This window comes from Pituophis catenifer, unplaced genomic scaffold, assembly GCF_029215685.1.
Source record: "Pituophis catenifer annectens isolate HBS135680 unplaced genomic scaffold, rPitCat1.0.hap2 SCAF_1, whole genome shotgun sequence".
NCBI lineage: Eukaryota > Metazoa > Chordata > Lepidosauria > Squamata > Colubridae > Pituophis > Pituophis catenifer.
Window position 1 is genome coordinate 231,831,376 of NW_027256881.1, and position 25,215 is coordinate 231,856,590.

At 44.6% G+C, this 25,215-nt stretch overlaps 1 protein-coding gene across 1 annotated transcript; it reads left to right on the forward strand.

The window, feature by feature from the left end:
• The first annotated feature begins 632 nt into the window (after positions 1–632).
• Positions 633–25,215, forward strand: IHH (Indian hedgehog signaling molecule). Its single transcript, XM_070957143.1, has 3 exons — positions 633–938; positions 18,136–18,397; positions 23,046–25,215. The coding sequence occupies exons 1-3, from the start codon at positions 633–635 to the stop codon at positions 23,693–23,695; spliced, it is 1,218 nt and encodes a 405-aa protein (XP_070813244.1). The 3' UTR covers positions 23,696–25,215.

Genomic DNA, 25,215 nt, shown 5'->3' on the forward strand with positions numbered 1-25,215 from the left:
CGGAGCACGTGGAGACGGGAGCCGGGAGGGAGGGGGCGAGGGCGGCACTCCCGAGGCAGAGGCGCGCGTCCGCCTCCCCAATGACAGCAGGTGAGCGAGCCCCGGAGGTGGGTCGGGCGGGCTTTCGCCTCCCCCCCCCCATCTCACCACCCGCCCGCCCACCTCCCGGTTGGCGGGGCCCTGGCAGCGACAGGCAGGTTAGGAGAGGAGGAGGAGGAGGAGGAAAGGGAGGGCGAGAGGGCCGGCCACGGGCTGGGTGCGGTCCTGGCGATCCCCAATCCGGATTTCTTCAATTTCCCCTCTCCGTCGCTCACTCGTGCTCTGCGAGCTGAGGCGCAGTCAGAAAGAGCAGCAGCTCCGGCGGCAGCGCTGACCGCTAGAGCGCGGCGGCGGCAGCAGCAGCGGCGACGCTTTAACCGCGGCAGCCAAAACAAACGGAGCCTTCGCTATTTATTGGCGGCGGCCGGAGCGGGCCGGCTCAGAGCGGCCGACCAGCTCACCTGCCCCCCTCGCCGCATGGCCGCGGCCGCTGCTCCCCTCCCGGGGCAGCCCGGCCGTCGTCGCCGCCACCGCCGCTGCTGCTGCTCGTCTTGGAGCGAGTCCCGCTGAGCTCCGCTGGGTCCGTCAGAGCCATGAAGGCGGCGCGGCTGCTGCTTCTCCTCAGCGGCTGCGCGCTGCTCCTCTTGGCGCCGGAGGTGAGCGGCTGCGGGCCGGGCCGGGTAGTGGGCAGCCGTCGCCGCCCGCCCAGGAAACTCATCCCTCTCGCCTACAAGCAGTTCAGCCCCAACGTGCCCGAGAAGACGCTGGGCGCAAGCGGCAGGTACGAAGGCAAGATCGCCCGCAACTCGGAGCGCTTCAAGGAGCTGACGCCCAACTACAACCCGGACATCATCTTCAAAGACGAGGAGAACACCGGCGCCGACCGCCTCATGACCCAGGTAGGCGCCCATCCCGTCTCCCCCCCCCCCTTCTCACGCCGGTCGCCTCTCTTAGCCGGGCTCTTAGCGGGGATCCCCGCTAGTGTGTGCGGATCCCGCGCAGGTGTTTTGCGCGCTCCGCTCTCCGCCGGGCCGAGCGCACCCGCGCGGGGACACCTGTTTGTCTCATCCCGGCTCCGGACACCTGTCTGGCGTCCCAACTCTAGTCGTTCCGTTGATTTTGGGTGGTGGTGGTTATGGGCAGTTTTTGGGGAGCGGTGATCTGGAAAGCCTAGGGAGGATCCTCGGGATCGTTCCGTTTGCCTTTTCGGGTTGTGCTCGATTCCACCCCGAGGTTCAGGATCTTCTTGTGGGGGGAAAGTTTTCAAAAAGGGACGGCCGCCTCACGGTAACTACGGTATAGTCTTCCTTTTTTCCGGTTTAAACCAAAGAGCAGTTACTTAGTCCCTTTGACGCGCCAAGACAATGGATGGGTAGCCACGAGTTCCGCGTGCGCGGGGTCCCGATCCTGCTGATGTACCCCGGACTCAAAACTATTATTCTAGAGCTATGAAGGAATTAGTAAGATGGGAAGAACCGAAAATATGTAGATCCTGTTCCTAAGGGGGTGGTGGTGTTATTTTTATTTTTTTGCCCGTTCCGAAGAGAAGAGGCACAATTTCTGCAAAGGAAGGAAATGGCTTGAATGATAGCAGTCCACATTCAAAAGCTAGAGAAAATCTTTGCTCTTTGAGCTGTGATCCTAGACCCACCTGCCTGGAAATAAATCCTATGGAACTGAGTAGTACTATTTGCTTGGGAAGTAGGCATATCATCACTCAGCCAGCAGAGTGGTTCTGATTGTTTAGACAGAAAGGATGATTAACCAATTTATCCTTTTTAAAATCTTATTCCCCCTTGCTATCTTTGAAGGGGACAACGATCCGGTATTTATACTGTATGATGTATACTGAGTCCTTTTTTGATGTTAGCCCCTCTCGACCAACTGTAAAATAGAATAAATAAAACCAAGCCATTCAGTGAAAGGGCTTGGATGAGATTCCTTCCTTCAAACCAGGTTTCCAAGCTCAGCAATTTTTTTCAGACCAGTGCTTGTTTTGGACTACAACTCCCATAATCTACGAGGGGTTAATGGAAGTTTTAAAGAAACGCATGAGCAGGGAAGGCTGCTTATAGCGAAGGCTAACGCAGTTCCCCAGACTCCAGCTGTCTGTATGAATACTGAGTAGAAACCTGGTGAAGCATCACTCTCTCATATCTTGAGTAGGCAGTGCTTTGGGGTAATGCTTTTTATGCCTCTTTGTAGGATTTGCACATACAGTATATGGCTTCCCAGGGGAGCAGGAATGACCATGTGCCTCTCCACCGGCTTTTTGCCCTCCCCAGTTTTGCAAAGACTCTTTCCCTAGCACTTAATTCAGGGTCAACAGTGGCAACACCAGAAGATCTGAGAATTCAGGAAATTCTCATTTGAATCGCACCATTTGAAGACAGTTCGTGTAAAGCTTCTATCTTCAGAATCTGGATGTGCTGTGAAGTATTTGTGCCCGTGTTCACAGGGTCTTAGCACCGTATTTAGAACTTACCTCTGATCTGGGAAAGTCTCCTTGTACTCAAACTAATACTGCATACCCAACATTGAATCTGAAGGTGTGATGGATACAAAGTGGTACAGTCACTCAAAACTAGATTTCAGAGTTGGAAACTCAGTTAAGTGGAAGTGTAATTTGGGAAGGTGATATTACTTTCCAAGGATAAATGATTTTTTAAAAAAACGGAAATCTCTTAAAGTAAATTGATCTAGAAATCCTACTTAAATCTTACAAACCAAATAATTGGAAATTTACTTACTTTCCCAATCTTTAAGAAAGTAGCATGAATTTAGGCCTGAAAAGTGAGATACAAACAATTATACAAATACAAGCAAAACGTGGTTGGATCAGACCAAAGTCCTTATATTCCAGCAACCTTTACAAGAATCTGTACAACAAAACGATAGATGGGCATCAGAATCTAACCACTATTGGATTATAGGGTCCACTAGTAGTTGCTGGCCAGGACAGCAAAAATTCTAATCTTCATTGTTGAGGCTGTTTGTAGCGTGCCTATCAAATGCTGGGGATAAATATTTCAGCATGTGGATAGTTCAGCATATTCTACTTCTGGACCTTACAAAAGGGTTGGCTAAAATCAGGAGAAATAGGCTGGGCTATGGGGACTACTGATTCAATGTACTGTGGTATTTTCCAAGCACTTCTAAGCTTACTACCATCCCTGTAACTTGTGATAAACCAATCATACCGCTTCATGTCAGATGATGTAGCAAGCAGCAGAACCAAAAATCAGCAATGGTTCAGATACTTTGGGCCAGGAATGCCTGGAGACATGAGCCTGGTGCTCTAAAGCATGTTTAGGAGACTTGGGAGAACTAAATGGGAATATTTCAGCGCATGTTAATGCCTTGTTCTAATAGGCCCCTGGCTATTCTAACGTTGGTTAACAAAAATGACTTTTCAGGCCAGTGATGGAGATTTGTCTGTACTCTGGTAGTCTAGTCCAAATCTGTGTCTATAGGAAACAGAGATAATGAGAACACTCCCCTGAATCATTTTTCCTTATATTTTTCATTGATAGCAATATATTCCCCCCCCAAAAAAAAGCTTAATGCTAGGTGCATGGAGGGCTTGCATCAGGGGCAGGAAGATTAATCATCTTCTCCATCATGTGTGCAAACTGCAGAAAGTCTGGTCTCCCAATCTGGCAATTTAAGATATAGACAGGGAGGGTTGAGAAAGAAACTTTCTACTGGTGCCAATACGGACATTAGTGAGATGATGAGGTGGGTGGGTGGGTATTTTCAGATATGCATAGATGGGGAGGGAAGAGTTAACCCTCTCTTCCCTGTGCCCCATGGATATCAGCCTTCTCCCACATAAAAATTAAGTTTATGGAGAAAGGTTCAGCTGTAATCAATTCTTCTCTCCAGACTAGTACTGTAAGTATCAAGAAAATAGCTAAGTTCTATTGATTAGAAGTGCTCCTAAATGGGATGTTTTGACAGTCTTGGTTGATGGGGGACGGGGGATGGGGAATGTGGGATGGGGGACGGGGGAGAGATACAAGATTTCCAGGAGTAGGTGGTTTTTGAGGGCAGGGTCTCATTCTACTGTCCTATCAAGTTAAAGAGGAAAGTAGGACCAAAGCTACTCACAACCTGGCTAAAAGTTGCATCCTAGATAAATAAACTTCAGCACTTCCAACTGGGTTCAACAAGCAGTCAGCAGGAAAACTGGATATAATTTAAGTTGCTGAGCTACTTGGTTAGAACTTTTTACCTGGACAAAGCAATAGCTGTGGGCACCTCTGATTCTGGAAAACAGTGTGAAAGCCAATAGAATGATGGACTCTGAATTTTCCTAGTCCAGGAAGTTCCTAGCCATAGAATTGTAGGTGAGAGGTGAGAATGACAACCTCACATGAAAATATATCACTAACACCGAGAAAATCAAATTGAAATTCCTGCTGGAATCCTGCTTTTGTGACTATTAGGCTAGTTGCTCTGCAGCCCAAAGAAAGTTTTTACATATGATGCCCCCAAAATAGATAAATAAAATGTGCCAATAATGGCTATTAATGAGATAAAGAAATTAGGTTATCCCTTTTTAAACTAATAATGCATATCCTAGTCCAGCCCACCGCAACACGGTATCCTTCTGGGGGCCTGGTGCTCTTGAAATTCCCCAGCCAGCTTGGCCAGTGGAGGAATTTTAAATTTACCTTCTAGATAGAAAATGAAAAACAAATTGATGAAAGCCTCACCTTTGAAAATGTCCCAAAACAAACATTGCCTACTGAAAGAGAGAGAGAGAAATGGAGGGAGAGTGGAAGGGAGTGATCAACCCTGGTTGGATGAGTTGGTTTCAGTGATTAAGAGCCAGGATTATTCTTTCTTTCTTTTTTTCCCCTAAATATATGCATCTTTTTAAATTTTATTTATGTATGTGTGAGTTTATATACAAATGCTGCAAAATGGGGGTGAATGGGAATAAAATAATAAAATGAACTCTTCTCTCTTCCCTTTCCTGCTTTGCAAAGAATGGTGAGCTTCAAAAGATTTGGAGCAGGGAGCACAAGCAGCAGCAGTGCCATCAAGGCAAGACTAAAGAAAAACCATTCAGGCCAGGGCTGCTTTCAGGAGCAGCTCTGAGCTGCGTCAGGAGTGGTGCACCATATTCTCTAACAAGCAAAATACACCTATATTAATATCTCAAAGGGAAGAAAGGAGAAAAAAGAAACGAAAGTGTAAAATTACCTAGGTAGCAGTAACAGAGTTGGAAGGGACCTTGGAGGTCATCTAGTCCAACCTCCTGCTCACGCAGGAGACCTGTACTAGGGATTCGAACCGCCAAACTGGTGACCTTTCGGATTGACAAGCTCAGTGTCTTAGCCACTGAGCCACCAAGTTAGCTAACTATGCAAGATCCAATCTGGGTCATTCACTGGGACCAGAGGTTTTGTCTTCCGAGCTTTCAGACTTAAGCTGAAGCCCATCTTCAAGGAATTTCTCTCTAACAGTAACACACACTGCTAGAGAGAGGTTCCCTGAGGATGGGCTGCAGCATGAGTCCAAAATCTCAGAAGACAAAACCTCTGGTCCTGGTGAATGACCCAGATTGGATCCTGCAACATTATCCTGGGACAGGTATATTCCTCTCCATTCCTTTATCCATTCCTTATCTAACTATATCACTGAACGTGAGCCATGATTCATAGCTAGGTATATTTGTGTGTGAAAGGCAGAGAGAGAGAGAAGAGAGAGAGAGAGAGAGAGAGAGAGAGAGAGAGAGAGAGAGAGAGAGAGAGAGAGAGAGAGAGAGAGAGAAGGTAGATAGGTTTAAGATTAAACTGGAAAAAAGCTATTTTTAACAGCGTGTGTTAAACAGCATAGTTACTTTCCGCAGAGTCCTCTGGATCTACTCAAAAGTAAGGCCTACTGATTTCAAATAGACTACTTTCATACTACCTAGGAAGTATGCCTACGACTGCAGCCTTAATTAATCATTTATCAAGATTTTTCACCCTGTCCTTCAGTTAAATTCCTAGGGCAGTTTGCAGAGGAATAGTAAAACATTAAAAACATACTAAAAGCAGCAAAAGCCAGTGAGATTTATTTGAGGACCTTGCTATACCCTTATCATGGGGCTAGGAAGAACCTGGAAGGAAGATAGGGATGACCTGGGTTCACTGAATGGGTGTACAGAAGAAGCAAAATAGGATCTTTTCTGCAGTTTGAAACCCGGAGCCGCTGCTACTCCCCCTCCCCCCCGCCACCTCCTAAATGCAGGGTTGATTTTCAACGAACAAGCTGAGTTCTTCTCCTCTCACCCTTCCCCCATGCCTCAGTTTCCCCCTTCTCCCTGCGGGCCAGGGTTGCTGGGAGTGTGTTTGAGCAAGGTGAGTGCTGAGCAGCAGTGGGGCTGTGAAGATGTTGACATAAGCATGACTGAGATGCTTACACAGGGGACGATTCCCTCTTGTAAATTCCACAAGTCTTGCCCCATTGGAGCAGGAAACCAGGGTGGCGACAGCAGGGGGGGGGATGGGTGGTGTGGGGCCGAAAGTTATGTAGGGCTCTCTGGTATAACCGGGGGAAATGCCTGTGGGATCCAGGAATGCAGATAAGATGTTTTGCACCCTCGGGGGGGGGGGGCTTGCCTCTCTGCTTGCCAGCCAGGATGATGGTCCAGGGCAGCCCCCTGTGATGGAACCAGAGGCCTGCTGAGTCGGTAGCCTCACCTGCCTCTGTGGGCATCAGGTGGCTTAAGGAAGGGCAGGATTCAGTGGGTGAAATCAAAACCAGGCTGCTACGCTTTGAGCACGACAGGCAAAGCTATTTATTTATTTCAGCGTTTAGGGTACATATTCTGAGATGTAATCAGGATGGAGACCAGATGCCCACTTGCGTGCCTATGCAATTCTGCGGTGTGCCCTGGGAATTTGGATTTCTCTAGCTCCCCATTCCAGGGATAACCTTCCAGTAATGAGGAATGAACATCACCACTCAGCAAATCTCATTTTTTGTCCCCTTTCACATCCGGAACCCTACAGTGGGCAGTGATGCTGAGAGCCACACACATCCCTCCCAACTGATGCAGTACCTGGTGATCCTGGATAGCATGGAGTCTTTTTTTTTCAGTCTGCAAATTGGGATTTCTCCTATGGATCCAGTGTTATTCTCTCTGAATTTTTTTCCAAGCTTGGGCTGTGCGATGTACGAAATACTACACACGTGGGTGCTAATGGGGTTATCTTTTTACCAAACCACAAACACATTTTAAAACACTGCATATCAAGAGAGTGGTCTGAGTACGGTAGCTCTTGCCTCTGCTTCCTTAGCAATTCCAGGGAGAGGGACGATTCGTCCTGCCTGCTGATTGAATCTGGGCTGGACTGAGATGGGGTTCAAAGGGGCAGCTCCTGAGCAGTCAGGGTGGGGACCCAGCTCCTCCTTGGCTTTCCCCTGCAGATGGAGTTTCGCCAAGTCCAAGGGTCTACATATCCCTGGGCAAAAGGGGTCCCACCCACCTGCTCTTATCACTCCATCTTTTTCAAGAATTTCTGTCTCTGTTTGCTCGTGGTGCCTGAGCTCAGATAAGGCCTAGGCATGGTTGCCTCACCTCTTCCCCACCCTGCCTGGCTTTCTTTGCCTATTGGCTTTCCAAGCCAAACCCCAACATCCCTCTGTGTGGCCTGCAAACACGAAAGCCGGGCCAAGCCCTGCCAGTGTGGGGTGAGCTGCTGTGAGGGTCTTTGCTTTCTCTCCTCCAGATTGGCAGGGGAAAGAAATTGAGTCTGAGCATCCAGAACCACAAGCTGGTTCAGCTCAAGGCAAAGGCTTCCTGCTTGAATAAAGCAGAAGTTTTTCCATGATGGTTCACCTCGGTCTGATCCCTGGAACCCTCTTGTATCCATCAATGCTCCTACAAGGATGCCACCGTTTGCTTTCTGAACCCAAGAGAATACAGACTTTATCTGGGACTAGGAGGACTGGTAGAGGAGCTAGTCTGGTATGCGGTTAAGGGACCAGGCTAAAGACTTGAAGACTGTGAGCTCTAGCTCCACCTTAGGCACAAGGCTAACCAAGTGAGCTTGGGCCTGTCATTCTTTCTCAGCCCTAAGAAAGAGGCAATGGCAAACCTCTTCTGAAATCTTGACAAGAAAACTGCAGAGATTTGCCCAGACAGCCACCAGGCTTGACGGCAACACACAGAGGAGGGTTGGCATCCCCTTCGTAATAATGTTTTTTCCCCAGCGAAGTTCAGGATGGAGGATGAACCTGTTTGTCCATCTCAGCCTACTTGGGAAATCCCCATTATATGTCTGAACAGCAAGAATTGGCAGCGCTTATTGCTGCAGATTATGCTGTATCCCATATATTTAGCACAGGCAATACGGACATTGCTGCATAAAACAAGGCCATCCTTAGTTTGATCTCGTGTCTGGCTTTTTCTTGCTTTGTTCTTAAGTATCATTTTCCATTTTTAAAAACCCTGATTTCTCCACCAGAAGCAAAATAGCGCCATGCATGCATTCTTCCAACCTGCGTTGCCAACATTGCTCAATCTGTGTCTGCAGTTGTAACTTTAGGTAAAAAATGCATTTGGTGAGGACTAGCATGCTGCAGAGACACGATTGACAGGATTTTACTTTTTTGCCTAAAGTATGTGGCACACACAGATTGGTCAACCGGTGGGCCATATCTGGTCCAGGGCCTTTTATTTAGCCCATCTAGAACAACCATTGACATTGAGCAACAGACTAATGAACTTTGGATGTGGGATTTAATGCTGTTACTTGATGGGAAACTAATGAAACGTCTACTACTCCCTGATAAATTGGGTTAATTTATGTACGGTAATTATTTAATTTATTTAAGTCATTTTATTGCTAGCGCAAGATCTGGCACAGTAAAAGAAATAAGGAATAAAGACACTCCCACTCCACCCATCTCTAGACAGGGCTCCCACTGTCCCCTCTTCTAGCATCTACCGCTTGAAGCAGCTGCCTCACTCTATCCCAGGGGCCTCCAGCCTTGACAACTTTAAGACTTGTGGACTTCAACTCCCAGAATTCTGCCAAGGTTGGAGGCCCCTGCTCTACCTAACAGCAGGATTTCCCCATACCCAAGGCAAATTCAGTGCGAGGGATGGGAGCTGCTGTTTCTGATAACTATGGTTATTTGTTGAGTTGTGAGGAGGGGCAAAAATATTTTGCATTTTTTCAAGTCCTTGGTGTCCTACAGTAGGAAAATCCCACTTGTTCCACCTTCCCCGTAAAGGCAAGCTGGGGCAGAATGAAGCGAGCTGTGGAGATCTAGAGCAGTTAACTTGGCCTGAACTGAAATGGATGTGGCACAGCAATCCCAGCAAATCTGGTGTGAGGGCTTTCTTCCTCTGTTCCTCCAACATGGCTGGCTGTCCAGGGGGTTTAAGACTCTTGGGGATCATCATATCCTGGGATCAGAAGTTAGAGACCCTGCCTGAGTTCCATTGGCTCTTCCTTTGCAGCTCTCCATTGACCCCTGCTGGCTGCAATAGGAATTAACCAAGATACAAATTACAGTAGTTCTGAGCTGAGCATGTGGTTTTTCTAGGGGGTAAGTGTTTTCTCTGAAATGCATATGGCAGGGGTGAAATCCAGTAGGATCTGGCAGATTCTGGAGAACCGGTAGCAGAAATTTTGAGCAGTTCAGAGAACTGGCAAATACCACTTCTGGCTGGCCCCAGAGTGGGGTGGGAATGGAGATTTTGCAGTATCCTTCCCCTGCCACGCCCACCAAGCCACGCCCACAGAACTGGTAGTAAAAAAATTTGGATTTCACCACTGCATATGGGTAACTCTTCAATATAGCCCTGATTTGGAATAATAGCAGAAATGAGATGATTTCATATGTGATGGTGTTGAACGGAAACAGCTGTGAGTAGTGTATATGTATAGGCACTCATCATTTGTTGTCTGTGATGTTGACTCCATGGCATGTTGGCTTCTGTCAAAAACGGATGAGTAGAAAGATTTCCAAGGGATTATGCAACGGGTCTTGTTAAAGAGTTAAGTTGGATTCACACATTGCATTTAATACACCACATGGGTTGGCTTCATAATAGTACTCTAAGCCAAATCAAACATATTATGACTTAAAATCCTGTATGAATCTGGGCAGTATCTCAAGAAGGTGTGATTTTTAGCACCTCTAGATTTAAGGCGCACCATCTCTACTTTTGCTCTGTAGGAAATCCATAAAGCCCAACATGGGACATTTCCCCAGTGACCTCTATGTTTCTGGGCTTAATTAAGGCAGTAATTTTGTTACCTGTTATCTCAGGTAAGCCAGAAGGTAGGTTAGGGATCTAACTTGGAAGCTTCAATTCACCTGCCCTCCTATTAGACATTTAATAAGGATAAACATTTCTCTTTTACATGGGTTTTTGTATCCTTCTATCTCACCTTATCTCTTGAGGCCCAGAATAAACAACAGAATATGGTTGTAGAAACTGGAACAGCCCTTTGTGCCTCTCCTGCCCTGCTCTCCTGGGGACAAAGGCCAGCCCTGACAATATAACCTTTCCTCTGAACGTGGGGAAAATTCAGCTATGGTAGCTTCCCCTTTTTCTCAAGGCTGATGCAGAAGTGACCTCACGAGTGGGAGGCCCAAGTCTTTTGCCCTTGCAGACAGTTTGACCGCATTCCAAGGTCAGAGATGGGCGCCTGGCTGTTTTATTGTTTTTTGTGATCCGTTGGGATCTCCTTTTTAACTTTTCTTTTTACATGGGAGCTGTTTCCACATAGTTCAATCTCAGAATTTGGGGAAATGTGCAGCAACAGTTGAATATCTGATGGTTTACTGGCATGTCCCAGTGGGAGCTGAATGAGAGCCCCTGAGTAAACTGGGTAAGGAATCCCAATTTTAAGATGAGCTGTTGCTCCATTCACAAAAAACATATTTCATAATCTTTCACTTGTTTCTAGTGAGTTTCAGGAAATAGGATAAAATAGAGGTTCTTTACTGCAGTGGTTCTCAACCTGTGGTCCACGAACTCCTTGGGGGGGGCATGATGTCATCACAGGGGGTCCACAAAGGCTTGAAGAAATGTTATGATTTAAATCTTGAGTTAAGTCTTGGTGGTCCGTGGCCATGGTCCGTGATCACAAAAAATATTTAAAAGGGGTCCGTGGTGGAGAAAAGATCAAGAACTGCTGCTTTATTGTATTTTATTACCCACTTAGAGCAAGGTGGGGGGTCACAAGACAATTTGAGGACCATCACAAATATTTTGGCGGCTTGTACAGAGAATATCTCTGAGTGTTTGGGGGGGCTGAAACAACGTTCTCGGCATCATGACATTATGATGCAAGCTGTTGCTCTTTTTATGTGAATTATGCCACCACACCAGGGGTAAAATCCAGCAGGTTCTGACAGGTTCTGGAGAACCGGTAGCGGAAATTTTGAGTAGTTCAGAGAACCAGCAAATACCACCTCTGGCTGGCCCCAGAGTGGGGTGGGAATGGATATATTGTAATATCCTTCCCTCAGGAGTGGGGAGGGAATGGGGATTTTGCAGTATCCTTCACCTGGAGTGGGGTGGGAATGGAGATTCTGCAGTATCCTTTCCCTTGCCACGCCCACCAAGCCACGCCCACAGAACCGGTAGTAAAAAAATTGGATTTCACCACTGCACCACATGTATCTGCAAAAGGGGGAAGAGCTTACATCCCAATGGCACAATGCTCCTTTCCTCGTTTTGACTAAAGTGGTAGATGTTGCTAATGCCTCTGCATTTGTAGATAGGAAGCAGTACGGCTGCCAGAACTCACTCCCACTCTGCCTGGACAAGCCAGCCTTACAACCAACATAGTACAGTCGGTGTATGTAAATCATAGGGGGGGGGGAAAAAAGCCTGTAGCACAATGCAGCAGAATACCAGCTTTGCCTAAGCAAGCTTGATGGCTTGAATATGCAAAGCTTCATCGCTGTCCGAACTCACCCTGCTTGGTCTGGCACAGCCAACAGCCAAGTCAGGATGTTCTACAGCTGCTATTCTGAAGTTACTTGCTTCTATCATTATTGTATTGAGATACGTATTTAAAAGGAAGATATAATACTAATATGTTATTATTTCTTGCCCAATCCTTATCCTAATGAAATCACAGATCCATCAGTTTCCATTCATTTATTATTTTAGGGTTCTCTTGTGTCTGAAAGAGAGCCAGTGATAAAGGCATCAGGCTAGAAACAGGGAGACGGTAGCTTCTAAGTCCTGCCTGGGGGCAACCAAAGGCAGCTGGGTGACCTTAGGCCAGTCACTTTCTGTCAGCTCTAGGAAGGAGGCAATGGCAAACCCTCTTCTGAAAAACCTTGCCAAGAAAACTGCAGAGATTTGTCTAGGCAGCCTGTGAGAATCAGACGTGACTAAATGGAAGGGGAAAAGTATTTGAAAACCCTCAGGATAATGGAAAAGAGTGTGACAGTACATAAGCGAGGTTAAGGGTTGGTGGTCTGGGTAGAAATAAGAGAGCATGTTACATAACATTCCTTATACACATTATATGTCACTTCTTGATATCAGAATAGGATTCCTGAGATTCTGAAGAAACGATGCAGGCTGGTATGCAAAGTATACTCAACTTTGGAAAATAAAACAAAACCAGAAGAGACAGTGCCTTTAACAAACAATTGCCTGTATAACTGTGCGTTATACAGCACAGTTATACATTTTCAAAAGGGAACAGTGAACCACTCTTATTTGTACAGGGCACTGGTCTATACCCAGACTTTGTGGCACCCAAGAAAAAAAAAAGTGACAACCACAACAACCTGGTGATTTTTTAAAAAAAAATCAATAAATACAATGCCGCCCTTTAAGGGAGCTTCAGATCTGCCACAAAACTGTTTTGAGAAAAAAACTGAACTCTTAAAGAATAACCCCCCCCCAAAAAAACCCCACTGCAGCTCTGAAAGCAAATAAAAAGCCACTAAAACACGGAGAAGAAGCTGTAAGAAGTTGAGGTGAGTTGTGACGTTGGGTTCCTCCTGAAATCTGATGGCCCTGGAATTTTGCTGAAGTTAAGAGCTATGCATTTCCAGAATCCTTTCAGCCTATAGCAGGATTGTATAGAAATGACCTAGTGGAAGATCTCTCGGTGATTTGCAATAGATCAGGAAGCAATTTTAACCCCCAGGGTGTTGTTGGTTTTTTTGGCAATGACATCAAGTGCATTTTAACAAAAGAACAACAAATCCTTTTTTGCTGTAACTGGCATTATACAGGTAGTCCTTAATTTATGACCACAGTGGAGCCCAAAATATATGCTGCTAAATGAGAAATGTGTTACGTTTTGCCCCATTTTACGACTTTTCTTGCCACATTGGTTAAGTGAATCATAAAGTTGTTAAATTAATAACCCAGTGGTTAAGTGGATCTGGTTTCCCCATTGACTTTGCTTGTCAGAAGGTCGCAAAAGGAGATGCCATGACCCCGGGACATTGCAACTGTCATAAATGTGAGCCAGCTGATTTACATTTCCAAATGTAAATCATGTGACCATGGGGTTGCTGCAACGGTCATAAGTGTGGAAAATGGTCATAAGTCACTTTTTTCAGTGCTGTTGTAAGTCGAGGATTATCTGTAATCACTTATCTTTTTGCTCAGGTGTCAGTCATCTGTGAAATAGAAATATCAAGTGCCTTTGCCCAAGTCATTATGTAACTCAGCAACTCTCAGGCTGAGAGTTTTATGTACAAGTATAGATTTGTACACTAGTACCTCAGGTGAGTATTTTGGTTCACATCTCCAGAGTGTGACTCCTGAAATGCAAAGAATAACTGACTACTTAGCATCCCCCTATTTTTCACGTAGCTATGATGAGTGAGCAACACAGTGGCTCAACAGTTAAGATGCTGGGCTTAACACCTGGAAAGCCATCAGCCGGAGTTTGAGACCCGAGTGCCGTGCAACAGGGTGAGCTCCCGTCCCGGCCCCAGCTCCTGCCAACTCAACAATTCGAAAGCATGCAAATGCAAGTAGGTAAATAGGTACACTTTGGTGGGAAGGCAACAGTAGTCTGTGACGTCATGCTGGCCACATGACCGCAGAAATGTATTTGGATAGCACAGATTCAATGCCCTTGAAACAGAGATGAACACCGCCCCCTATGGTCAGTAAAGACTAGCAGAGTAAAATCCGCAGGGACTCCTTTACCTTTACTTTATGATGAGCGGGCTTCCCAATCCTAATAAAAAACAGATCCCAAGGGCACATGAATTTGCAAAGTCTTGGTCTTAAAGAGCCTGTAAACAGTTCGGGAAATTGTGGCCCTCTTGGGATAGTTAAATTACAACTTTGATTATCCCTTATCACTAGCTAGGCTGATTGGGGCCATGGTAATTGTATTGTAGCAGCACTTGATGGGTTATTATGTCCCCACCGATACTGATACTGTCTGATAAGAGATAAGACCAAAGGGGAGGGGAAAAGAACTGTGTTTTATGTCCTTTCCTTCATTTCCCCTATGTTCTTTTGGTTGAGTTTTACTATTCCAGTTTCCAACAAGGAAGGAAATGTAGCAGGGGTGCTATTCAGCAGGTTCTGACAGGTTCTGGAGAACCGGTAGCAGAAATTTTGAGTAGTTCAGAGAACCTGCAAATACGACCTCCAGCTGGCCCCAGAGTGGGGTGGGAATGGATATTTTGTAATATCCTTCCCTCAGGAGTGGGGTGGGAATGGAGATTTTGCAATATCCTTCCCCCAGCAGTAGGGAGCGAATGGGGATTTTGCAGTATCCTTCTCCTGCCCTGCCCACCAAGCCTCACCATGCTTACCAAGCCGGAACCAGTAGTAAAAAAATTTGAATTCCACCACTGAAACGCAGTCTGGATTTGCTAACGCCATTAGCTAAAAAGGGTGTCCAAGTTGAAGCTGACAGTGGTTTTGCATTTTGCTTAGAAGACACATCACAAAAGTCTGCAGTTGCTTTTTAAAATGAGGATTAAATCCAGTCAACATCTTTTCTGTTGTCCCTCAGCAGTGATCAGTAGGAAAAATTCTCTGAACAATATCTGCACCCGTTTGTTGTCTCAATTCTCATGTTTTCTTTTTGCTATAGTTTTCCTAATATTGATTTTAGAATGGAACTGGGCACCGTCTTAGCCTATTATTGGTCAAAGGCTTGTATGATCAGCTTTGCTTAAACTGAAGCAACATCTACAATCCTTTAGATTTTGATATATGTACTTAAGCAACTGTTGCTTTCTCCTTCCACTCAGTCCTGGCTGAGAGCACTATTGGAACCAGTCCCTGATACTTACTGGCTATGCTGGCAGAAAGTGTGTGTGTGGGGGGGGCGGATTTTATACCAAGCCAATCATAGAACCTGAAGCTCTTGGAACAAACAAAACAATTTTAGAACAAAACCAGGGTGGTTTTTTTCTTTCTTTCTGAGATTAAGACAAACTTTTGGAACATGGCTGCAGTTTCAGATTTGATTCAGGACAATTTTTTGATATTGAAATGTTCTAAACTCAGTGTTTTACACAACTCCATGAGAAGAAAGTATTAGAGACGCTGAAGAAATATTTGTGAGGAGGACAAATAGAGTAGGAATTAATTGGTGCATTAATTCCACTTACCTGAGCCCCCTGCCCCATAGCAAATAAGTTTATACAGTTTGAAATTTATATGGGAATAATTTAACATATATTTAGAAATATGACATAAGAAATTCGGATTTACAAGATCCTTAATGCCAGCATTCTTTGAAAAGATTCCCTCATGTAGAAAATAAGCAAAAGTTAATCAGAAAATTCTGTTCTATCCTCTCTGGCTTGAACTGGAATTACACATTTTTAACAGCACATAAGTTAATTAGTGTTTTGTTAGAACCAATACTGATTTGTTCCTAGGCACAGTAATTATGTTGCAAGTGTATCATTATCACTGTCACATTTTTTTTTTCTTCCTGGCCTTGCTTCTCTCTGCTATTCACTCCCACCAACAAAATTTGTGTGCTCAATGCCTTGTAATTTAGGGTTACATATTAGGCGTCTGATGAATGCAATTTCAGAATATAATTCCAACCATAAATATGTCAGTCTTCCAGGTACAACAGAACTTTTTGCTGTAGCAAATTTGGTCATTCTGTTCATTTGGAAATTCACATTTTGATAAAAGTATTAGTAAAATCATTATTTAATGGTGAATTTTTAAATAGGTTAATGAGCTAATGGATAGATGAGATATGGATAATAGGCTAGACTGAGAAACCAAAGCCATATGAGATCTTAAAACTACTATCATTGGAACAGCCATAATAGAACTTTGCAAATTTGAATGTGCTTCTCCTCTCCTCTCCTTCCCTTTATCTTTGTATGAACTAGGGAGAGGCCTGAATCATTTACCCACCTTACCTTCTTGACCTGGGCTCAGGCAACTTTAATCTGACTGTTGCCTTGGTAGCAGCTCTGTCTCTCTCTCTTGTCCATCAAGGCCATTCCCTCTTCCCTCCACAAATGGAGAATTACCCCATAGCAAGTGGCTGCACTTAAGTGACCTTGGCTGAATTGGAAAAAAATAAATGGGATGGCTATTGGACTAATTAATACTTGGATACAGCAAAATCCCAAGGCTATGAGCTACATCAGGAAGGTAAAAACAAAGCAGCATCCTGGAAGAAGGCAATGGCACTTCTGTATTGCTCCCCAAAAAAATCCTATATGGACCTATTTGTGCAGTTTACCAGGAGTTGACTCAAATGTCTTTATATCAAGTTTTACCTTATTTTAAACTGGATCAGTTTAAACTCTAAGCTGTACACTGTTCTAGAAGTGAATCTGTAGGACTCCGAGTAGTTTTCCCTATTCTGTTGTCTTGAAATGTTACATAGCATAAGTCAGGTTGTGATCTGGTGTTCTGCAATGTAACTTTCTCAAGTTACTCCCATCCAGAAATGGTGATTCTTCCACTGCTAACTGAGAGCAAACATAATTTCTGCTTGGGGGAGAAGGCAAAATGTTCATCGCAGTATCAAGCAAAAGCTGAATTACATACGCACATCAGCCATCAAGTTGCAACTACACAGAGTGGACCTTGTGGTATAACCTCTTCTTGTGTATGAGCGTCATTCTGATGCGGTTCTGGGCTGCTGCCAACCTCTATGAAGGGGGGGGAGTCCATTTTGCCAGCAAGACAATTGGATTTGTGGGACATATCTACAGCTGGAAGACTTATCTGGGCAAAATGAAGATCTCAGCATTTTAAGTTATTATATTAACTTATTTCTGAATAAAAACTAATTTAATGTGAGGAAGGGCCTAGATCAAATAGGGAATAGAATGTGATGGAAACACTGCAGGCTGACAGAAAAGGCTATACTACTTTCAGTTGTGAATGAGAATGTCATATTCTGATTACTGTATTCTTTTACGTCAGGGTTTCCTAACCTTGGCAACTTTAAGATACACGGACTTCAACTTCCAGAATTCCCCAGCCAGCCATGCTTTAGATTGTTGGCATGGGATCATATTTTTTCTTATTACTCCATTATGTGGTTTTTTTTTAAAGTATAGAAGTAAAAACTGAAAAAGAGGACTTGCGCCTTTCCTCACCCCCCCCCCCGATATTCAAGGATATTTGGATTTCTAAAAGCAAGCTTTTGTAAACAAACTCCCCTTTGCTTCATTAGGGTTTTATACAAGCACTGACAGGATGTGACCAGAGGTGGGATTCAGCCAGTTCAGGCAAACTGGTAGTTAAATTGCTGGCTGGCCCCACCCCTCCCCACCCCACCCCTTCCAGGAGTCCCCCCGCATCCCATTTTGGCTCACAGGTAAGTGCAGGGAGGCCTACTACACCCAAAACAGGGAATGAGGGGGTGGCGCATCCCCCCTGCGGCCCGTTTTTGCTCTCTGCAGGAGGCCGAGTGCTGCCTGTCACACACCCTGGCCATGCTCACCATGGCCACACCCACCCAACCGGTCATTAGGGCAGAGAACAGGTTGTTAAATTATTTGAATCCCACCACTGGATGTGACCCAGGCTTAGATAGAGGCAGAGGATTTTGAAGGGTGGCTATGGAATAATGCTTCCTCCAGCCTGTGAGAACTGCGCTGCTGATCTTTTCCTCTTTTGCTGTTCTTCTTCCTCAGCGTTGTAAGGACCGCCTAAACTCCCTAGCCATTTCAGTGATGAACCAGTGGCCAGGGGTGAAGCTCCGGGTGACAGAAGGTTGGGATGAAGATGGACACCACTCAGAGGAGTCCCTGCACTATGAAGGCCGTGCTGTTGACATCACCACCTCTGACCGGGACCGCAACAAGTATGGGATGCTCGCACGCCTGGCTGTGGAGGCTGGTTTTGACTGGGTTTACTATGAATCCAAGGCTCACATTCACTGTTCCGTTAAATCAGGTGAGGCACTATTTTGAGAACAGCATAAAAGGCAACAGGTGATAATGGGGTCACGGAGGAAGCAAGAGACACAAAGATAAGAAAGATAGAAGAATCTGATAGGTGTGTAGAATTTCGGGCGAAAGGAATGGATGGTGCTTACCACATTCCCCCCCCCCTTTTTTTTTCCTTTCTTGCTGCATCAGCAGTACCAGTGTGATCCCACACATCTGCTGTGTGTAGTTTCCAAGGACTCTGTCCTCATAGCTGATGGCATTGAGGCTGCCGATGGAACTGATCGGAAGAAATTCCTTGATTCTGGACCAAGGACTTTTCCTTTCCAAAACAATACGATAGGTGAGGTGGGATAATTAACAAGAAATGCCATCCCATTTCTGTTTATGGTAAGGCAATACAGGATGTAAGCCCGGCTTTGTATGAGGATTTTAGACAATCTTTGTTTGGCATGGTTCCCCCTCAGTGTCTTCTCCACTGGGCCAGAGTAAGAACTCCCACCTATGTTCAGGTGCGTATGCTAATGCTGCAGGAAAGGTTGTTTTACAAAAGGTTATTTCTCTTATCTCGCTTACTTTCCACCAAGCAGCTAGTATTTTTGTGTGTGTGTGATGTAAGACCAGAAGAATAGATTCTGTCCAGCAGAAGGCATCTCTGAACTATGGCCCAGTCCTAAGGCCTATGTTGTCTGTTGGGATTATGTGCTGTGGGGTTCCCGCTGGTGGCCAGAGTACCATGCTTTGACTGTGGCCTCTTGTTCCTGTCCTTTGACCATTAGCATGACCTACGGGTGTCCCTCCGGCCCTTTCCAGACCCACAGGCTCTGTCGCTGATGGGAACGAAGTGCCTTTGCCCGAGCTTGATCTTACAGTGCTTGGCCCAGCAGCCAAATCTCCATCAATTGACTGCAAGCATATCCGGAGTGAACGGCGCTGGAGAAAGAGACCGGGCCAGGCAGAGTGGAGCACAGCCCCTCCCTTCTGGTATTAGGATGGACAATGCTGCCTTGTAGACCACTGGATGGAGCTTTGCCAGCCAAGTGTCAAGAAACTTTGTCCAACAGCTTCTCCCCCTTGGATTTTGGGTATCCAAAGCCTTGATATCAGCAGAACTGCTGTGGATATATTCATAATTTGAGTTGTTGCACTGGATACCGTGGCCTGTCTATTGCCAAGCTGGAATCCTGGACTGCTGGTAGATCACTGCCAGGTGATTTCCCCAGATCATATATTTAAAATACTTCCTCTATGCTCTGTGGGCAAAATTAGGCAAAGAAATTTCGCTTTATCTTCTTAATGCTGTGCACATTGTTGGGATACTCTGCCTGTTTCTGGATGCTCACGTTTCTAAATGGATGTTCCAATATTACAAATTATTCAAAGACAGAAAAATTCTCATGATAGTGGACAACTGGAGGAGAAGAATTTTGCAGGGATAAAGAACTGGTGACTGAAGAGAGAGAATCCAGTTTCTGCTAGTAGGGAGAACCGACACTTGAGAACAGACAATCTTAAAAGAGGTCTTCATCCAGGATTTCAGGCAGATGGAGGTTAGAAAACCTAGTGGGCAGTACAGATAGGATACCTTAGCCCTGAGCTGTTTAGAAGGTTTGTATAGAAACTATAATGATAAGTAATGGGCTGAATGGCAATTGGATTTTTGTGTTTAATCAGATAACTTTTACGTGACTGGTAATGCTATGTATCCTGAATATCTGGCCTGATAACAGCTGCTAAACATCTGTATCAGTTCTGTAATCTGGTCTATCTGTCTCTCCATCTCTTCTCTTGCTTGGACTCTGTAATTATCTATGCAATATTGAAAAACAAAACTGAACAGTTTAATTGTTTTAATATTCTTTGTAGCATAACATGTGCTTGGTTCTGGTACGGACGAAACTTATTTTCTTAGTTCAATGAACTTCTAGAACAAACTTAGAAATTTTTCACATAGAAGAGTTATTGCCAATTTAAGCTTAAATCAATCTACTTTCAAATGAATGTTAATTTATTACAGCCAAATATATATATTTGATTTCTCATCCATGGTTACTGTTATGAATAGCATTCATCAGCTGCTAGTGTACAGCTCTCTGTAATCTCCCACCTGGAGAGCATTGAGATTCCTGAATTACACATCTATCTATACTTCTCTGTTCCATTTATGGTCAAATAAGATCAAATAATAGCGGAATAGCCTTTTTCCTGTAGCAGCTATGTGCAGAATACAGTGAGATATACCACGGCTTGTCTAAAGAAGGCAGATTGGTCTTGGCACACAGGCAATACAATCACATTTAAGTTGGAACAACAAAGTTATGCAGAAAAATTACAATCGAATTATACCTGCCATATGCTATTCTTCTATGCCATCATTTATTTCTGTGCAATCACATACAGTAAATAGGAGAAATCAATACACAAATCAGAGGTGGTATTCAGCCGGTTTGGACCGGTTTGCCCGAGCCAGTTCGGACCGGTTCACCCGAACTGGTAGCAGAAATTGTGGGTGGGCCTGCTCCGCCGCCCCGGCTCTATGCCATCCTATTTAGGCACGTTTTTTAGTCCGGGCATGCGTGGGAGGCGCATGTGCCAGCAAAGTGCATCCGCGGAAAGCCATGTGCATGCATGGACGCTCGCTCACCCACATTTGCAAACCGGTAGGGAAAGTAAGTGAATACCACCCCGACATAAATCTCTCTGATCTCTTCTCTGAGAATGAAGAGGTGCTTGCAGAGAAAAAGGATGTTTCCTCTTTTACGCCAAGACTTGAAGAAACTATGTCTGGAGTGCAATGGTTGCTAGATAGGAAATACAGACCATGGCTTGCTGTCTGGTCTGCTCTTCCCTTATTCTCCCTCCTACAGCAATACAGGCCTTTAAGAGACAAAGGCAAGTAAGGATGTGCTTCCTTGTCCAAGTATTTGGAGAACAATAAGTTTGTTGATCTTTCGAGTAAAGGATGGATTTCCTTATCTTGTCACTGGGTTCTATGGGCCAGAGAAGTGGTTCTTCACTTTTCTTTTCTTTTTTTTTTCCCTTCAGGGAAAAAAAATACTTTGAGTATATTTGCACAATGATGAATTTGGAGAAGTGATGCAGGGTGCTTGCCAAAGAGATCTCAACTCAGTGATGTGCCCTGTCATACAAGTTGTACTTGCTGAAATTCTCTCTTCCTTACCGCTATTAAGAGAGAGAACACTCTTGTTCCATTTTGAACCTGTTATTGCCATAAGCACTTTTCCCCCAGAAAGCTAATTGGGAGGAATAGGTATAAAAGATGCTGTCAAGTATTATGACCAAACAACATGTTCTAAAATTCTTTGGAAAGTTTGGGAGCAATTAATTTTTTTTAATTAATACAGATTAATACTATACTCATTAGCAGCATAGAGTTAGAATGGCTGAAGGGGATTGCACCCCTGCCTCTTAAATTGGGCAAAAGGAGTTTCCCTCTTTGGCATAACTATTAACTGATTCCCCTTCGTACAGCACCATCCAGGTGGAACTTTGGATGTGTCAGTCATTCCAGACTGAGAAACAAACCCAACCTTCATGCATTGCTTCAAAACTTTTTTTTTTAAATAGAAAATGTTAGTTTATTCAAAAAAGTTTAAAATACAAAACACCAAAATGTTTAAAAACAACAACAAAAGAAAAAAACAACAACAAAAAAAAGTGTCTTAAAGAAACTAACACATATACTACGTCTAACATCATCCCTAGTTGAAGGCCGATTAGTATAATACATCAATGTTGGTTTCTCACCCCTAGCGTGACAGGCTAAAAGAATTTCAGACAGTTAAATTACTAAATCTACTTACAAATTGTTAGCCTGTCATTTATGAACTAGGAAAACCAATAATAATAAATTTATTATGTAAACGTCAAAGAATAATAGAAACTGTAAACAGTAATAAGAAAAAACCAAAGTTGAAATTCTAAAACCCTCTGTTAACAAGCTGTTATTGTGATCAACTCATAAAATATTTACCATGGCTTCAGTCTCCAATCATCCCAAACATTAACCCTAATTGATCCTGGTTCAAATATCCACATTTGCTTCTTTATACCAACTCTTATCAATTGCTGATTGATTAAATACAACAAGTCAAGTCTCCGAAGCCAATCTATCTTCTCCGCAAAAAACAGATATAATTGTTCCCTAATTAGAAACATTAATGTATAAAGTCCATTTCCTCCTCTCCATAAAACCCCTTAAAAAAAAACATATACAACTCATCCACCCAGAGAGTTGTCTGCTATTATATATAAGCAGTGTTAAGCTTCCAGAAGGTGTGTGGAGTTGGCTCTATGATTTCAGAGTCTATATTTCTTCCTGGCCTGATTACAGCTGGAGAAATCACATTTCTTCTCGATGTTCTCCACCATCTGTGTTATTTCTGTGTCTGTATTTCTTCCTGACGAATCTGCTGCAGATGGCTTCAAAACTGTTTAATTGGATAACCATGGAGAACAGCTTTCTCCTCTACCACAGCAGCAAGTTATTTATTTATATAACGGTCCTATTTATCCAATATATAGGGAGCCTGGAGCCCTCCCACTCCACTCTATTCCCATGAATTTTTATGCCTGCCTTTGAGTTCCCCTCTTTCTAATAACCAGACTGCCACTCTTTCTCTCTTTTTGTTCAGAGCATTCAGCAGCAGCAAAGACGGGAGGATGTTTTCCAGCCCGAGCCCTGGCAACTCTAGAGAGTGGGACCAAGATTCCATTGTGGGCACTTAAGCCCGGGCAGCGGGTCCAAGCCATGGATGCGCAAGGCCACCTCATCTACAGTGAGTTCCTGGCATTTCTGGATAAGGCAGTGACATCACGGACCTCTTTCCACATCGTTGAGACCCAGGACCCACCCCGCCGCTTGGCTCTCACAGCAGCACACCTCCTTTTTGTGGGGGAGAATGCAACTGCACCCATGAAGACTATTTTTGCCAGCCTGGTCCAGCCAGGCCAATACGTGCTAGTAACTGAGGGGGGACGGCTGCAGCCGGCCAGGATAGCGGCTGTCTCCTTGCAGGTGGATGTTGGTGCCTATGCTCCCCTCACCAGCCATGGGACTCTGGTGGTGGATGAAGTGGTGGCCTCTTGTTTTGCTCTGGTGCGTGACCATCACTTGGCTCAGTGGGCTTTCTGGCCCTTGCGACTGTATCACCATTGGGCAGGGTGTGACTGGGCCCAGCCAGAAGGTGTGCACTGGTACTCTGTCCTGCTTTACCGCCTGGGCCAAATGTTCCTAGCTTCAGATAGCTTCCACCAATTGGCCACAGTGCAGTTTGAGAGCTGAGTGAATGTTTTCCATTGCCGCTGAGACAGGGAGAAACCCAGTGGCCTCCACTGGTTCTTGAGAGGGATTGCTTGGCAGCCGAAACCCTGATGGGTGGGGGAAAGGAGGTGGGACCTCTGGCTTCCCATCACCTACACCAAGCACAAGAGTGGAAGGAAGGTTTTGGCTTTTGTTTCAGCCTTCTTTGTGCTGTTGGCTACAGAAGGGAGTGCCCAGCAATGGGGCCATATGCTGCTATTTTGGTTGAAGAGCCTCTTGGTGCAAAAAAGAGAGTGAGCCTGGTGGAAATCCTCAAACCCAGGATGAACGAATGAGGTGGCTGGGAAATTCTGCAACTCTAGATTGCAAATTGAGGAAGTCCCCGTGTGACTGTATATGCAAGGAGGTTCCAGGGAGAGGTTGAGGTGGGGTTGTGAGACTTCTCCCAAAGGCACCTCCTTTTAGGAACAGTAAGCCTCCTGGCACTGTTTCTTTGAGGCCAAAGCAGCTACACAGGAGACACTCCTGGATTCTCACCCTTGTGAGAAGGATGGAAATGCTTATTTCCAGCTGAAAGTTCACCTGAATCTGGGAGCAATAAGCACAGGAAAGAAGAAGGGCACATCAGTTATGGTGAGGGAACAGGCAACAGAGAGGGAAGTTATATAGGATATCAAACCATCATCTTTGGATCAGTAGACTATTGGCCTGCAGTGATGAAAGCCCTCTCTTTGTCTTCTGCATTCACTAATTCAAATTAAAAGAATCACTCCACCTAAAAACGTGCACTGAAAGAAGGAAGACTACAGGGTGGCATGAGGGGAAGAAAAAAGATCTCAGCCTGCTTTAAGAAGCTTGTTCTAGCTGGATTCACCAAAAAGCGGTTATTGTAATAATATTATTTAATCACGTCACCTATGTTGGCTGGTCTTGAAAAAATCACCAAGAGGAACAAAATTAGAAAACAGAACTGGGAATTCTCTGCTTGTGGAGGGACAGATTAAGAGTCAGGGAGGAAAAATGGATTGTTTGATTTTTCCAAAGTCTTTTATTGATTTTTGAAGGTTCAGGAGGGCAGATATTTCTCAGGAGCTTCGCCTCCTATCTTCTTGGCATCCTAAAGAGAGGGGTGCAAAGCAGAGGATCTGATATTTGATCTTATGTAAGAAAAAGGAACAGACCCAAAACCATTTGCAGAGAAGAATTGCTTGTTCGCTCTGCCAATCCTCTCTTCTTTGCATTAGTTTGATAAATATGGATCTTTCTTTGCCAAGGCAACATGGAAAGCCACCAGTAGGACAATTGTATGCATTATGTATCAATCATGTTTCTACAGAGTATGCCTGAGATCAACTCTACTTTGTTTGATGATCTTCGACAAAATTATTGTTCTAGATGCATATATGCATTTAAAAAAAACAAACTAGTGAAGTGCTAGGTTTACATGCAGAAAAATAAAACTGGTTGGTTTATCATCTAATGCAACTTACTAGAAAATAGCTTTCAGCTGTACAGGAAAAGCATTAGTGGCTCAATCTCTC

Bases quoted from the DNA above. Each gene is read 5' to 3' on its own strand.
- IHH (XM_070957143.1), top strand. From the start codon at position 633: ATGAAGGCGGCGCGGCTGCTGCTTCTCCTCAGCGGCTGCGCGCTGCTC. The intron at 939-18,135 runs GTAGGCGCCCAT...CTTCTTCCTCAG, and splicing joins CCGACCGCCTCATGACCCAG to CGTTGTAAGGACCGCCTAAA. The intron at 18,398-23,045 runs GTGAGGCACTAT...CTTTTTGTTCAG, and splicing joins TCACTGTTCCGTTAAATCAG to AGCATTCAGCAGCAGCAAAG.